At 33.8% G+C, this 16,725-nt stretch overlaps 1 protein-coding gene across 1 annotated transcript; it reads left to right on the top strand.

Annotated features, from left to right (window-relative positions):
• Positions 1 to 380: 380 nt before the first annotated feature.
• LOC126697704 (clathrin light chain 2-like) lies at positions 381 to 4,542 on the top strand. Its single transcript, XM_050394784.1, has 3 exons — positions 381 to 853; positions 1,245 to 1,398; positions 3,828 to 4,542. The coding sequence occupies exons 1-3, from the start codon at positions 465 to 467 to the stop codon at positions 4,182 to 4,184; spliced, it is 900 nt and encodes a 299-aa protein (XP_050250741.1). The 5' UTR covers positions 381 to 464; the 3' UTR covers positions 4,185 to 4,542.
• The last annotated feature ends 12,183 nt before the right edge of the window (positions 4,543 to 16,725 follow it).

Genomic DNA, 16,725 nt, shown 5'->3' with positions numbered 1-16,725 from the left:
AAATATATATAAAAAATTAAAAATAAGTTGATTCAACAACTCTGTTTTTCCCTTTACTCGGGTTGAGTAATAATATATTTATTCCAAAAAAAAAAAAAAAAACTTCACCAACGAACCACAAATACCTTATTAGGCGAGGTGTTATCTTATTAGGTAACAAGTTTATATGTGATCTGCGTGAATAAAATCTCATAAAAGTGTTGCGTACATTCTGGATTCTACAAACAATGCAGCTCACCTTATAGGCTTGTCCCATCTATGTTCATATCCTGAGGTATTGGGCCAATAGTTGAAAAGTAATGTAGTTGGGCCTAGCCCACACAACGAATCATGCCTACTAAATAGTCCTTGTATTTAGGCCCACCAAGACACAGAAGCATACAACTCTCTTCTCTCTCTCTTTAGAGCATTTCACACAGTTTACGTGTCCGTACACAACCAACCAGCCAGCCAGCCAGCCAGCCATGTCATCGTTTCCCGACTCGTTTACTCAACCCGGCGACGACTCGGTCCCCTCAACCGGGTCGACTCGTCCGTTCGACGACGATGGTTACCAAGGTTACGACCCTCGTCTCCCTTCCCAGCGATTCGACTCGTTTGCCGCAACTCATTTCGCCGACTCTGACTCACTCAAGGACTCGGCCACCGATTCACCGATCTTCCACAACAACAACGACGCCTCTTTCTCTGCCGGCGATGACGCGGTCGCGTCGCAGCCAGTCTCGGAGATCTACGCCGATGAAGCGATCGGTGAGGACTTCGATGGAGGGTTTCCTGGATCGGACGGTCCGATTTTGCCCCCTCCGACGGAGATGGAGCCTGAGGAAGGCTTCGCTCTCAGGGAATGGAGGAGGTACGCTTTCGAATTTCACTTTGTTTCTCTGATAGATTCATCGAAGCGATTTGGAAAATAATACTGTTCTTAAATTTGCGATCTGTTTGGTTGCCGAGAAAATTAGGGAAAATTGTCCTATTTTGCGTTTCCATTCCATAATGACTGAATCACTTTACCAAAACAATTGGCTTTGTTAGGTTAAATTCGAATTGCGATTGAAAATTTAAGATTTCAGGTTTTTGTTAAGCCAAATTTGTGGAAATTGTATCATTTATGGATTAAGCGCTTTTAATTATTTATATATTGTCTTTGATGTAATGTTTGGTTTGCTTATTGAATTTGATAGAGTTGTATGTTGTGAAGTAATTGAGTGGGATTTAATGTTTTGCATTGAATTTGTGGCGAGCAGAGAGAATGCGATCCTGCTAGAGGAGAAGGAGAAGAGGGAGAAGGAGGTGTTGAGCCAGATAATTGACGAAGCCAATGAATTCAAAGTTGATTTCTACAGGAGGAGGAAGGTTACTTGTGAACAAAACATAGTCACTAATAGGGAGAAGGAGAAGGTAAAGAGTGTGCATATATATATATATATATATATATTTGGTTGTTGTGGTTAATAATTAGATTCTATGTTGTTCTGTATTTAATCTGTTACTTTGTTCTAGAATCACAAGATTACATCACTGGAGGGTTTTTTTAGGAATACATTTGCCGGTTACTTCTGCCACATTGATGTGAGCTAGATATGAGAGCTTACAGAATCTCAATGGAGATAAATTGCTGACTCTGCATTGATATGTAAAATAAGAGTATTTTTATTAGATTAAATGATGCACCTTTAAAAGGTTTTAACAAAATATAGATTTTTTGATTAGGTGCAGAATACCCAGATAAAAATGTACTTACTGGTATTTAGTATTAACAAATATATTAAGTAGGATGTTGTGGAATTTTTTTATTATGCCGCCTCCTCTATGGTGGTATTTTCGTGGCCTTAAAATGTGGTTGTGGCTTTTATCATGCTGCTTTGAAATTCCAATTTAGTTTGAAATATAATCCGTTGCCATGAAATACAGCTGATCATGGTTTTAGAGAGCATGTGTCGGATCTCTGTTACCCTTGCTTTAACTTTGTGTGTGTGTGTGTGTTCAGGCCTGCAAACAAATTACACTTCTAGCACCAGATTTATGTCATTATTTGAATTTTTTCTGTTGGCGAAGCTTCTGGCACATGGTTGAAATGCTCCTATTACACAAAATTTTCCCTTTTTTTTTTCTCTTCTTTTTTATTTATTTATTATTTCATATTATATATATGATAAGAATTTCCTTCCAAAGTCAGGAATGGCAAGACAGGAAACTAAAGAGATACCTAAGCCATATTAATTATTCCAACTCTACTATCTCTATAGGACTAAAGCTGACTTCCTTTAGCTGCTAAGAGTAGATCAAGGACTTCTGCTTAGCGTCCTAAGAAGAGTAAGAGCAAGACAACAATCTTCCTTCTCTCTTTTTTTTTTTTTTTTTTTTTTTTTTTTTTCAGTCTTGTACATGCTAGTCTGCTGCAAAGGGCTGTCAGCAATAGAAGGAGTCTTTCATATAAGTCCTTGAGGCAAGACACATTGGTCATTTGGTCACTCACTCCCACTTGAAAGGTATCTCATGTCAGTTATTCTGGAAGTAGATCAGCAGTGGCTTTTCTAGATTTAACTGCACTCATGAACTTAGAAGGGAAGCAAATTATATGATTAATTATGGTAGTTAAAATCAGGATCTTACTTTTGATCGGAAGAAGGGTCTTCTAGATTGAATCATAAGATCGGATCAAGGATTGTAAAATTTTATGGAATATAAAAATTAGTTTTGAGTAGTAGACATATTTTAAGAAATCATATCCAAAGCTTAGGAAATACATTTTTACCACAAACTATTGCCATAAAATAAATAGGGTTGTAGGCTTATAGCTCAAAAGGTAGAGCCTTCATCTATACCTAGAAGCTGACATAACTATTAAAAAAATAATATTATCGCTTGAGATGGTTTGGTCATGTGTAGAGGAGAGAGATTAATGCACTAGTAAGAAAGTGTGAATTAATTTAAGTTAAGGGAGCAAAAAAAAAAAGTAAGGGAAAATAAAAACTAACATTATTAGTAGTTAAAATGGACATGTCAATTAAGTAAGTAATAGAGGTTATGAGTTTGAATGGAATAGGATGGAGGAATAGAATACATGTGGCTAGCCCTAAATAACCTTGTTGAGGATCCATAGCCAACCCCAAAAAAATTGGTATTAAGGCTTTGTTGTTGTTGTTGTTGTATTATTAATTTCAACCAAGTTCAGATGTCAAATTCTCATTCAACTAAAATTTATGAATAATAATAAGCTTGTTGCGAATTCCAATCCTATCACATTTTTACTTGAAAACCAAAGAGATAGATAGCAATATAATATTATTGTACCGATGTTTAATTGACAGCAGATTGACTCCTGATTTTATTATTCAGATCTTGATCTCAATCTGATCCTATAACTTTATGATTTTTAAACAACTTGAATTGTATAAGGGATTTCAGACCGTATATCCTGATTTTTACAACCATGTGATTAATGTGAAAGGAAGCAAACTACTTTTGTAAGACAGACTGAAGCATCTACATTTGAGATTGTTCCTTCAGTGGATGTCTCTAGGTAGTAGTAGTCCTTTTTCTGGAGTTCTTGGATTCTTTACCCTTGTAATTTTTTCTTTATGGGTCACCTATAATGTGGCCTGTGAACCTGCAGTATCCTTGTTATATTTGTCAGTTTTTCTTTTAAAAAAGGTTCTGTAGAATTTTTTAAATGGTAATTGAGCTAATTTTGTTTGGCTAATTATTAAGGGCAAGACTTGTACGCTTGAGAAAAATCTGATCTTAATATCTTAAATTGTAAACTTAATATCCTGCTTTTTCCTGAATTGCATCTTTTTGGACTCGGTTATTTTCTTTTCTGTCAGATATTTCTGGCCAACCAAGAGAAGTTCCATGCTGAGGCTGATAAGAATTACTGGAAGGCCATTGCAGAGTTAGTTCCTAATGAAGTTCCTGCTATAGAAAAGAAAAGAGGGAAGAAAGATCAGGAGAAGAAGCCTTCTGTTGCCATTGTCCAAGGTCCAAAGCCTGGAAAGCCAACTGACCTCTCAAGGATGCGGCAGATAATCTTGAAACTAAAGCACAACACACCTCCTCACCTGAAGGCTTCACCACCCGCACCAGCCCCCGCAAAAGATGCTAAAACCAGCTGTACGGCTGTTGTAACTGAGGCTAAGGCTGCAGCTGTTGTGGCTTCTCCTGAGGCTGTTGCTGCAGCTTGATATTTTTCTGTTGTGTCGGTCTTTAATAGTCAGGATATTTCACTGCAAGAGAAAGATAGTACTTTGCTAATTGTTAGATTATGTTAAGTATAGACCTTCGAACATCATTCACGGCCTATATTTGAGTTTGTGAGGATATTGTCGTGTTTTTCCATGCATGAACTCAAATCAATTGGACGGGCTTGTGAGCCCGAAATTATCACATTTTACTTTTTGTTACAAGTCCACTACTGTAATTTTCAGGTTTGGTGCATGTGCAAAGCTTGTGTGAGTCATGTGACTCGGTTTTTTTTCTTTGTATGAATTCAAATCGGCTTGTGAGCCGAAATTATAACATTTTTCTTTGGTTTCAAGTCCACTACTGTATTTTTTAGGTTTGGTGCATGTGCAAAGCTTGTATGACTGAGTTGACTGGTAAATTGAGAGAGAGAGAGAGAGAGAGAGAGAGAGAGAGATATCTTATGACGTTTTTAGGAGGTCTCTCCCTCACACTAGGTGTGGGTTTTATGTGTGTGGATTTCATATGTTGTGAGAGGGTGGTCTCATGGGATTCTCACATCCACTATGGACATGCACTTGAGATCATTCACTGGCTTTGCTTTATGTAGTCTCCTCCTTACATTTTAAGTTTTCAACTGCCCAAAGGCCATTGGTTTTGCTTTATGTAGTCTCCGCCTTACATTTTAAGTTTTCATCTGCCCAGAGTACGGGTCATTTTTCTTTGGAACTGATTGCAACTTACTGACTACTGTGAACTGTATTTTGGTGTTGTCAGTTTCATTAATTTAAAGTTTTCTTCTGAGGATAATATGAGTGGTCCAGTTACTCGATTTTGTTATACGGAAAACATTTTTATATCAAATCATAGCATACCTATTTCTTACTTATTACGAGTGAAAATGGAATCAAAACCACATGTTTATATCAAATCATAGCATACCTATTTCTCTAGGAATTAAAACCACTCCGCCGTCCAAATTGTCAAGTTGATGAGCTATGAAAATGAAAAAAAAACCAACCCACTATCCAAATTGTCACCAAATTGTCAAGTTGATGAGCTATGAAATTGAAAAAAACTAACCCACTATCCAAATTGTCACGTTGATATGATTATCCAACGAAAATGGAAACAAAGCCATCCCACCATCCAACTTGTCATGCTGATATGATTAGGGATATGGTGGTGATTACTATTTGTTGATGTGTATGTATATCCTCTCTTATGTTTTCTTGTGTAGCAAATATATCATGTTTGATGTTAACTCACCAATCAATATAGATACAAGGGGGTGAGCGAGGCAACATTCCAACATTTGCCCACCAGGTTCCTTTTTCTCCAAACCAAAAAATGCTTCACGAAACCAATTTGTGTGCGTCTTGTTCCATTCTCTTTCCCATAATTCTACTTTGCTTGCAACTCACCTTTACAGCCACCGCTCCAACAAATGAGACTGATCTTTTGGCTTTGCATAAATTCAAAGAATCTGTACCTCATGATCCAAATAACATATTGAGCTCATGGAATGATCTATGCACTTCTGCAATTGGCATGGAGTCACATGCGGCCTTCAGCACCGAAGAGCCACGGCCTTGGATCTAGAGGGCTACAAGTTACGTGGATCTCTATCACCTTACATTGGCAACCTTAGTTTTTATGGTGAAATTCCACAGGAAGTTGGTAATTTGTTTCGACTGCAAGGACTCCATCTTAACAATAACATGTTGAAAGGGGAAATACCCTCTAATCTGTCCAATTGCTCTAATCTCAGATCCATAAATCTAATATGAGCTTAAAGGGAAGATTCCAGCTGAGCTAGGCTCTTTGATGAAGCTTGAAAATTTTCAACTTTCTAAAAACAATCTAACAGGAGGTATTCCACCATTTTTAGGAAATCTTTCGTCACTCAAATATTTCACTGCAGCGTACAATAATTTGGTGGAAAATATTCCAGAAGCCATAGGCCAATTAAAGGGTGTAGTGTCTGTTTGGATCACGTCTGCACGTCTGTGTTTTTGCCTTTTTTTTTTTTAGACCAGCACCTCTTGCATTGTTCATGGGACATAAAAAGTGCATTAAGGCAAAGTTATAGTGTTTTTAGTTGTGAATAGTAACCCAAAAATTATTTTTTTTTATTGTTTTCAGCAATAAGTTTTCAATTTTCAGCAAAATAAGCGATATCCAAACGCATACTTAGTGTTTTTCTCAATTGCAGTTAATAAATTGTCAGGTACAATCCCTTCCTCTCTTTTCAATGTATCATCTCTCCAAATCATTTCAGTTGCATACAACCAACTTAATGGCACACTTCCCACCAACATAGGCCTTAGTCTTCCTAATCTCCAACTTCATCTATCTTCTGGAAATGCGTTCTCTGGGCCAATCTCTACTCACTACAAGAAAAAGGGGCTATTGCGGCGGTCTAGAACCGCCGCTAAAGCCCCAAAACCGCCGCTAAAGGTACATTCGACCTATAGCGGCGGGTGCTATTGTGGCGGGCCGTCCCGCCAGTGCTGCAATGCCGCTATAGGTCAATTGCGGCGGTTGCTAAAAGCGCCGCAATAGATCTGTCATTTAGCGGCGCTTTTTGGTCTATTGCGGCGGGCTAAAAACCGTCGCCATATGAGGTTGCCATTCCCCTCAAGTGCCCTTTAGCGGCAGGATAAGCCCACCGCTATAGGTTGTCACCTATAGCGGCGGTAAATAAGCGCCGCTATAGGGCTCCATGGAGAACGTACCCTATGTACCTTTTAGCGGCAGTTTTGCCCGCCGCTATATGTTTGAAGCTTTAGCGGCGGTTTTGCCCGCCGCTATAGGTTTTTTTTTTATTCCTCTTGGGTTCTAAAACCACATTTCTATTACAAATAACCTGTAATAATTTTCACTCCACTAAAACATTACCACAAATGTCTCCAAACTAACATTATATTAACATAAAAACATATTATCAAATACATAACATTGTCTATAACCATCATCATAAGATTAACAAAAGAAAGATGTGACCTTTTGAATAAAACCACCACTTAAATTAAGCTAATACATTAATCAAAGTTTCAAAGTGTTTAAAAATATCCCCCAACACTTGCAAAAAAATATCCTCCATTCTAGCACCATATTTTAATTTGATACTACCTACACAATATATCTAAGCCCACTACATCATTATAAAAACATAATCATGCCTTTCGAATGAAAAAGAAAAGTTATCACGAAAAGCTACTTTCATGTCAAGCACAGGATTTGTACATCTTAATTTCAAAAAAGATATATAATAAAAACCCCTTCAGGCATTCAAAAACAATTACTAACCATCAGGACTTCCCAAAGGTGGTACACCATGTCCACCAGCACCCATGCGAAGTATAGTTGTAATAGCAGGATTAATGAATGCATGCTGACTCCGTCGTATCTTCATAAAAAAAATAAAAATAAAAAACTCATAACTCAGTATTACATATCATTCAACAAGGTGGTCAAGTGTGTGAAGAGCGAGAGAGCACATACCTCATCTATATCTTCAAACGATACAACCACGTATTAAATTTATAAGGAAATCAATGAATAATTTCAAATTCTAATAATAACAATTAAAATCCTAAAATTACCTTCAACAAAATGTTCCATGGAAAGGTTTTTTTTTTTTTTTTTTTTTTTTTTTTAAATCACTCTAATTATGTGTATCCATGAATTTATGGAAAAACTTACAATTTACACACATACTTTGTCGCAGAATTAGCCAACACTACAAATTTTATATTTACCCGCTTAAGAGAAAAAAAAAGGTACTGGGAAACGAGTGCAAGAAAGATGGGCTTGATAGCTATGTTGTCCGAAAATCTCATAGGAGGACACTACAAATTTATGACCAACAATACCAAAGATGTAGACGCAACTAACCAGAAATTCCAGCATATGTTTTCCTGCAAAAAATTTAGGAAAAATTACAATTTATTATTTACTCTGCGTCCCTCACTTTTAAATATTAACTGGTTTGGATTAAACTATATATTTTGGTGAATCAATCAATTATCTACTTTAAATCGTGTTACACAAAATCTTTCTTCATTCTTTCCTTCAAACCTTGCTTCCAAAATGTATTAATGAATCCACTCCACAAGAACACCATGATAATTGAGGATAATAATGGGAAAAAGGTTGTTCACAACTAGGATGTCAATTAGAGGATGTTGATGTGATATCACTTGAGGGTTCATCAAAACGTACCAATTTAATCCAAATTGTAAGGAGGTTTTGCTTTGTTTATCTAAGAGTAAAGTAAAGTGTAATAGACCTAACCTCAGGGAGATGAATTTCAATTTGCACAAATTTTTAACTTCTCATGCTATCAAACATGAAACATTTAAAGGAAGTATACAGCACTAATTACAAAAATAATAATAGCTTTTTCTTCTCAAAAAACTAGTATTATAAACAGGAGAGCCTAACAAATATGAAATTAAAAACATGATAATTGAGAAACTCCCACTCACATAGCTAAGCAGTGCTGAAATGACAAAGAACATGAATCCCATAAGTGTTATCTGACAAAATATAAAGATTACTGTCAGTTAATAGGCATGAGTATATTACATCAAAGCAAAAGTTACAAATGAATGCAACGATACAAAGAAGGAGCCAAGATTACAATACCATGTTTGGACTGATAAAAGATCCCGAATGCAACACCAAAAATCAAAGAAAAAGATAAAAGTCAGCATATCTCAATAAAATAAAATACTAAAACTTGCCTGGAGAAAAATCATTAACAAATCGTACATAGTCAGACTGATAGAAGTTCCTAATAAGGTGAAACTATAAAATATTAAAGCCATAAATAAATCACACACACAAAGGCAGGCATAAATAAATCTAAGGAAGCTCCCACGACCCACCAACCCAATAAAGTTTCAGAATTGAACATACCCAACTGACCCCTTTCAACCACAAAACAAATATAACAATATCAATACATGACAAGATCAAAACAATAAAAAAAGATCCAAAAGACAAAACCCACATCACATATGAAGTCACAAACACCAAAAATCAAATCTTTACCCAGAACCCAATTCAAAACAACCAAAAACAATAACTTTTCACAACAAGAATCAAAACCCATGTTTTATATAATGAATAGAATTGAACCAAAAAAATCCAGATCCAAAAAACAAAGATTTGGGATTAAAGGTACAACCTTGACAAAGAAAGTAGAAGGAGCACCACCGTGAGGCCGAAGGAGTGTTAGAATCACATTGAACTTGCTATCATCAATTTAGCATATAATCACATTGAACTTGAGCAAAAATTATAATTAGTGATAGAAATTTATCCAAAGAACTATGAGCACAAATTACAAAGTGATAGATATTTAAACAAGCAAACTCCCGTCAATTTAACCCGACTTAAACATCCATTCTTGTAACATTAGCATATCGACCAAAAAGACTTCAACCTTTCATCTTTCCACTTAGGCAGTAACAAATGATAGCTCACGTGATGCTACCCCGCAGAATCTTAAAAACGAAACCTACATTGACCAATAAAATTACTTAACTAAATTGTACAACCTAATCACCTACGGTTTCTCACTTAATTAGGATGAGTTCTAAGTTGAGTTGATGATTTTCTAACTATCCAAACCACAAAATAACTACAAATTTCCTCAGTTCTTTCTTTGCAATCAAAATTAGACCAATGCTTAACAAAAACACTTAATCATCCACAGTTTCCAAAACTTGCTCTACAAATTATAGCTCATCTTGGCACAACCAAGTAACAAAAATCAACTAAGCCCTAAAAATGCCATCTCAACAAATCAACATGTTTATTTATAAAAAAATAAACTGAAATGAGAAAGGTAGAGAATAGTCTATTAAACAAAAGATTCTAGAGTTTTCTTGCAATTTTCCCGGTAACCAAACAGCAAGTTAAGGAATCAGAAAGAATAGATTGGTACGGACCTGCAGAGATCGTCGAGGAGTTCCTGGGGAGGGAGGCCGTTTTTCAGGAGTTCCTGGCGAGCTGAGTGTCGCGTTCGCGATGCTGAAGCGTTGCCGTTGAGCTTCAGCTCGCCGATGAAGCTGAACGGCGACGCTTCAGCGTCGCGATCGGCGAGCTGAGCTTCAGCTTGCCGATGAAGCTCAACGGCGAGCTGAGCGTCGCCGTTGAGCTTCAAGCTAAACGGCGACGCTGAAGCGTCGCCGTTGAAGATTAACGGCGACGCTGCGCTGAAGCGTCGCGATCGGCGAGCTCAGCTCGCGATCGCGACACTGAAGCGTCGCCGCCAATGAAGCTTAACGGCGACGCTTCAGCGTCGCGATCGGCGAGCTGAGCGTCGCGATCGGCGAGCTGAGTGTCGCGATCGCGACGCTTCAGCTCGCCGATCGCGACGCCGAAGCGTCGCCGTTAGCTTCAACTCGCCGATGAAGCTCAACGGCGACGATTTAGCTTGCCGAAGCGTCCCCGTTGAGCTTCATCGGCGACGGTTGGCTCAACGGAGCTGCTTTGGGTTTTTTTGGTCAAGCTTTGTGTTTTTTTTTTTTTTTTTTTTTTTTTGACTGAAATGCTTGGTTTGAAATGATTTAAGGTAGCTGAGTATTCTATTGATATGCATAACACGCGGCAACATACGTTTCAGTTGTCCATTATTATTATCTATATATAATATAAAATTAAAAATTTTGACTTTCTTTAAATTTAGGATTAAAAAAATAATAATAATTTTTTTTAATTAGATCTCATATTATAATTTTTTAATACATAAAAAAAGACTAACTTTAAGTTTCAATACAAAGAAAAATAAAAAAGAAAGACTAACGTAAAAAAAAAAAAGTTACACCAACCAATAACTTATTGCTGGTTTCATATTTTGAAAATCCAACCGTTGGATCACATTTTCTATATGTTCTTAACGTGCATGTCAATTTTCATGCCAATCGGGTGTAATTTACCATTCGATTTTTAAACTCATCTTTTATGCGTATTTTAAACTACAAAAACTTGAATTTAAACAATTGATTGATAACACGGTTATTAATCTTCAATCGCCTTGAAATTTGGTAAGCAAGAAAAATATATGAAGATAATGTAATCTAACGGTAGATTTATCAAAATTCACATCGAATTAAGAAATATAGCGTTGGATTCAAATTACACTTGATGTAACTCTAAAAAATGTCACACAAACTAATAACTTATTGTTGAATTCATATTTTGAAAATCCAACCGTTGGATAACATTTTCTATATGTCCTTAACGTGCATGCCAATTTTCATGCCAATCAGATGAAATTTACCCTTTGATCTTTAAACTCAACTTTTATGCGTTATTTTAAACTACGAAAACTTGAATTAAAACAATTGATTGATGGCATAGCTATTAATCTTTGATCACCTTGAAATTCTGTAAGCATGCAAAATATATGAAGATAATGTAATGTAACGTTAGATTTATCAAAATTCACATCGAATTAAGAAATATAGCGTTGGATTCAAGTTACACTTGATGTAACTCTAAAAAATGTCACACAAACTAATAACTTATTGTTGAATACATATTTTGAAAATCCAACCGTTGGATCACATTTTCTATATGTTCTTAACGTGCATGCCAATTTTCATGCCAATCGGATGTAATTTACCCTTTGATCTTTAAACTCATCTTTTATGCGTTATTTTAAACTACGAAAACTTGAATTAAAACAATTGATTGATGGCATAGCTATTAATCTTTGATCACCTTGAAATTTTGTAAGCATGAAAAATATATGAAGATAATGTAATCTAACGGTAAATTTGCCAAAATTCACATCGAATTAAGAAATATAAGATTGGGTTCAAGTTACACTTGATGTGACTCTAAAAAATGTCACACAAACTAATAACTTATTGTTGAATTCATATTTTGAAAATCCAACCGTTGGATCACATTTTCTAAATGTTTTTAACATGCATGCCAATTTTCTTGCCAATCGGATGTAATTTACCCTTCGATCTTTAAACTGATCTTTTATGCGTTATTTTAAACTACGAAAACTTGAATTAAAACAATTGATTGATGACATAGCTATTAATCTTTGATCACCTTGAAATTTTGTAAGCATGAAAAATATATGAAGATAATGTAATCTAACGGTAGATTTGTCAAAATTCATATCGAATTAAGAAATATAAGATTGGGTTCAAGTTACACTTGATGTAACTCTAAAAAATGTCACACAAACTAATAACTTATTGTTGAATTCATATTTTGAAAATCCAACCGTTGGATCACATTTTCAATATGTTCTTAACCTGAATGCCAATTTTCATGCCAATCGGATGTAATTTACCCTTTGATCTTTAAACTCATCTTTTATGCGTTATTTTAAACTACGAAAACTTGAATTAAAACAATTGATTGATGGCATAGCTATTAATCTTTGATCTCCTTGAAATTTTGTAAGCATGAAAAATATATGAAGATAATGTAATCTAATGGTAGATTTATCAAAATTCACATCGAATTAAGAAATATAGCGTTGGATTCAAGTTACACTTGATGTAACTCTAAAAAATGTCACACAAACTAATAACTTATTTTTGAATTCATATTTTGAAAATCCAACCGTTGGATCATATTTTCTATATGTTCTTAACGTGCATGCCAATTTTCATGCCAATCGGATGTAATTTACCCTTTGATCTTTAAACTCATATTTTATGCGTTATTTTAAACTACGAAAACTTGAATTAAAACAATTGATTGATGACATAGCTATTAATCTTTGATCACCTTGAAATTTTGTAAGCATGAAAAATATATGAAGATAATGTAATCTAACGGTAGATTTGTCAAAATTCATATCGAATTAAGAAATATAAGATTGGGTTCAAGTTACACTTGATGTAACTCTAAAAAATGTCACACAAACTAATAACTTATTGTTGAATTCATATTTTGAAAATCCAACCGTTGGATCACATTTTCTATATGTTCTTAACCTGAATGCCAATTTTCATGCCAATCGGATGTAATTTACCCTTTGATCTTTAAACTCATCTTTTATGCGTTATTTTAAACTACGAAAACTTGAATTAAAACAATTGATTGATGGCATAGCTATTAATCTTTGATCACCTTGAAATTTTGTAAGCATGAAAAATATATGAAGATAATGTAATCTAATGGTAGATTTATCAAAATTCACATCGAATTAAGAAATATAGCGTTGGATTCAAGTTACACTTGATGTAACTCTAAAAAATGTCACACAAACTAATAACTTATTTTTGAATTCATATTTTGAAAATCCAACCGTTGGATCACATTTTCTATATGTTCTTAACGTGCATGCCAATTTTCCTGCCAATCGGATGTAATTTACCCTTTGATCTTTAAACTCATCTTTTATGCGTTATTTTAAACTACGAAAACTTGAATTAAAACAATTGATTGATGACATAGCTATTAATATTTGATCACCTTGAAATTTTGTAAGCTTGAAAAATATATAAAGATAATTTAATCTAACGGTAGATTTGTCAAAATTCACATCGAATTAAGAAATATAAGATTGGGTTCAAGTTACACTTGATGTAACTCTAAAAAATGTCACACAAACTAATAACTTATTGTTGAATTCATATTTTGAAAATCCAACCGTTGGATCATATTTTCTATATGTTCTTAACGTGCATGCCAATTTTCATGCCAATCGGATGTAATTTACCCTTTGATCTTTAAACTCATATTTTATGCGTTATTTTAAACTACGAAAACTTGAATTAAAACAATTGATTGATGGCATAGCTATTAATCTTTGATCACCTTGAAATTTTGTAAGCATGAAAAATATATGAAGATAATGTAATCTAACGGTAAATTTGCCAAAATTCACATCGAATTAAGAAATATAAGATTGGGTTCAAGTTACATTTGATGTGACTCTAAAAAATGTCACACAAACTAATAACTTATTGTTGAATTCATATTTTGAAAATCCAACCGTTGGATCACATTTTCTAAATGTTTTTAACATGCATGCAAATTTTCTTGCCAATCGGATGTAATTTACCCTTTGATCTTTAAATTGATCTTTTATGCGTTATTTTAAACTACGAAAACTTGAATTAAAACAATTGATTGATGACATAGCTATTAATCTTTGATCACCTTGAAATTTTGTAAGCATGAAAAATATATGAAGATAATGTAATCTAACGGTAGATTTGTCAAAATTCATATCGAATTAAGAAATATAAGATTGGGTTCAAGTTACACTTGATGTAACTCTAAAAAATGTCACACAAACTAATAACTTATTGTTGAATTCATATTTTGAAAATCCAACCGTTGGATCACATTTTCTATATGTTCTCAACGTGCATGCCAATTTTCATGCCAATCGGATGTAATTTACCCATTGATCTTTAAACTCATCTTTTATGCGTTATTTTAAACTACGAAAACTTGAATTAAAACAATTGATTGATGGCATAGCTATTAATCTTTGATCACCTTGAAATTTTGTAAGCATGAAAAATATATGAAGATAATGTAATCTAAAGGTAGATTTATCAAAATTCACATCGAATTAAGAAATATAGCGTTGGATTCAAGTTACACTTGATGTAACTCTAAAAAATGTCACACAAACTAATAACTTATTTTTGAAGTCATATTTTGAAAATCCAACCGTTGGATCACATTTTCGATATGTTCTTAACGTGCATGCCAATTTTCTTGCCAATCGGATGGAATTTACCCTTTGATCTTTAAACTCATCTTTTATGCGTTATTTTAAACTACGAAAACTTGAATTAAAACAATTGATTGATGACATAGCTATTAATCTTTGATCACCTTGAAATTTTGTAAGCTTGAAAAATATATAAAGATAATTTAATCTAACGGTAGATTTGTCAAAATTCACATCGAATTAAGAAATATAAGATTGGGTTCAAGTTACACTTGATGTAACTCTAAAAAATGTCACACAAACTAATAACTTATTGTTGAATTCATATTTTGAAAATCCAACCGTTGGATCATATTTTCTATATGTTCTTAACGTGCATGCCAATTTTCATGCCAATCGGATGTAATTTACCCTTTGATCTTTAAACTCATATTTTATGCGTTATTTTAAACTACGAAAACTTGAATTAAAACAATTGATTGATGGCATAGCTATTAATCTTTGATCACCTTGAAATTTTGTAAGCATGAAAAATATATGAAGATAATGTAATCTAACGGTAAATTTGCCAAAATTCACATCGAATTAAGAAATATAAGATTGGGTTCAAGTTACACTTGATGTGACTCTAAAAAATGTCACACAAACTAATAACTTATTTTTGAATTCATATTTTGAAAATCCAACCGTTGGATCACATTTTCTAAATGTTTTTAACATGCATGCCAATTTTCTTGCCAATCGGATGTAATTTACCCTTCGATCTCTAAACTGATCTTTTATGCGTTATTTTAAACTACGAAAACTTGAATTAAAACAATTGATTGATGACATAGCTATTAATCTTTGATCACCTTGAAATTTTGTAAGCATGAAAAATATATGAAGATAATGTAATCTAACGGTAGATTTGTCAAAATTCATATCGAATTAAGAAATATAAGATTGGGTTCAAGTTACACTTGATGTAACTCTAAAAAATGTCACACAAACTAATAACTTATTGTTGAATTCATATTTTGAAAATCCAACCGTTGGATCACATTTTCTATATGTTCTTAACGTGCATGCCAATTTTCATGCCAATCGGATGTAATTTACCCATTGATCTTTAAACTCATCTTTTATGCGTTATTTTAAACTACGAAAACTTGAATTAAAACAATTGATTGATGGCATAGCTATTAATCTTTGATCACCTTGAAATTTTGTAAGCATGAAAAATATATGAAGATAATGTAATCTAACGGTAGATTTATCAAAATTCACATCGAATTAAGAAATATAGCGTTGGATTCAAGTTGCACTTGATGTAACTCTAAAAAATGTCACACAAACTAATAACTTATTTTTGAATTCATATTTTGAAAATCCAACCGTTGGATCACATTTTCTATATGTTCTTAACGTGCATGCCAATTTTCTTGCCAATCGGATGTAATTTACCCTTTGATCTTTAAACTCATCTTTTATGCGTTATTTTAAACTACGAAAACTTGAATTAAAACAATTGATTGATGACATAGCTATTAATCTTTGATCACCTTGAAATTTTGTAAGCTTGAAAAATATATAAAGATAATTTAATCTAACGGTAGATTTGTCAAAATTCACATCGAATTAAGAAATATAAGATTGGGTTCAAGTTACACTTGATGTAACTCTAAAAAATGTCACACAAACTAATAACTTATTGTTGAATTCATATTTTGAAAATCCAACCGTTGGATAACATTTTCTATATGTCCTTAACGTGCAGGCCAATTTTCATGCCAATCAGATGAAATTTACCCTTTGATCTTTAAACTCAACTTTTATGCGTTATTTTAAACTACGAAAACTTGAATTAGAACATATGATTG

The sequence above is a fragment of the Quercus robur genome, chromosome 8, assembly GCF_932294415.1.
Source record: "Quercus robur chromosome 8, dhQueRobu3.1, whole genome shotgun sequence".
Classification (NCBI taxonomy): Eukaryota; Viridiplantae; Streptophyta; class Magnoliopsida; order Fagales; family Fagaceae; genus Quercus; species Quercus robur.
The sequence above is the reverse complement of the archived record's forward strand: the minus strand, read 5'-3'. Positions and strand labels throughout refer to the sequence as shown.

Bases quoted from the DNA above. Each gene is read 5' to 3' on its own strand.
- LOC126697704 (XM_050394784.1), top strand. From the start codon at position 465: ATGTCATCGTTTCCCGACTCGTTTACTCAACCCGGCGACGACTCGGTC. The intron at 854-1,244 runs GTACGCTTTCGA...TGTGGCGAGCAG, and splicing joins GCTCTCAGGGAATGGAGGAG to AGAGAATGCGATCCTGCTAG. The intron at 1,399-3,827 runs GTAAAGAGTGTG...CTTTTCTGTCAG, and splicing joins CTAATAGGGAGAAGGAGAAG to ATATTTCTGGCCAACCAAGA.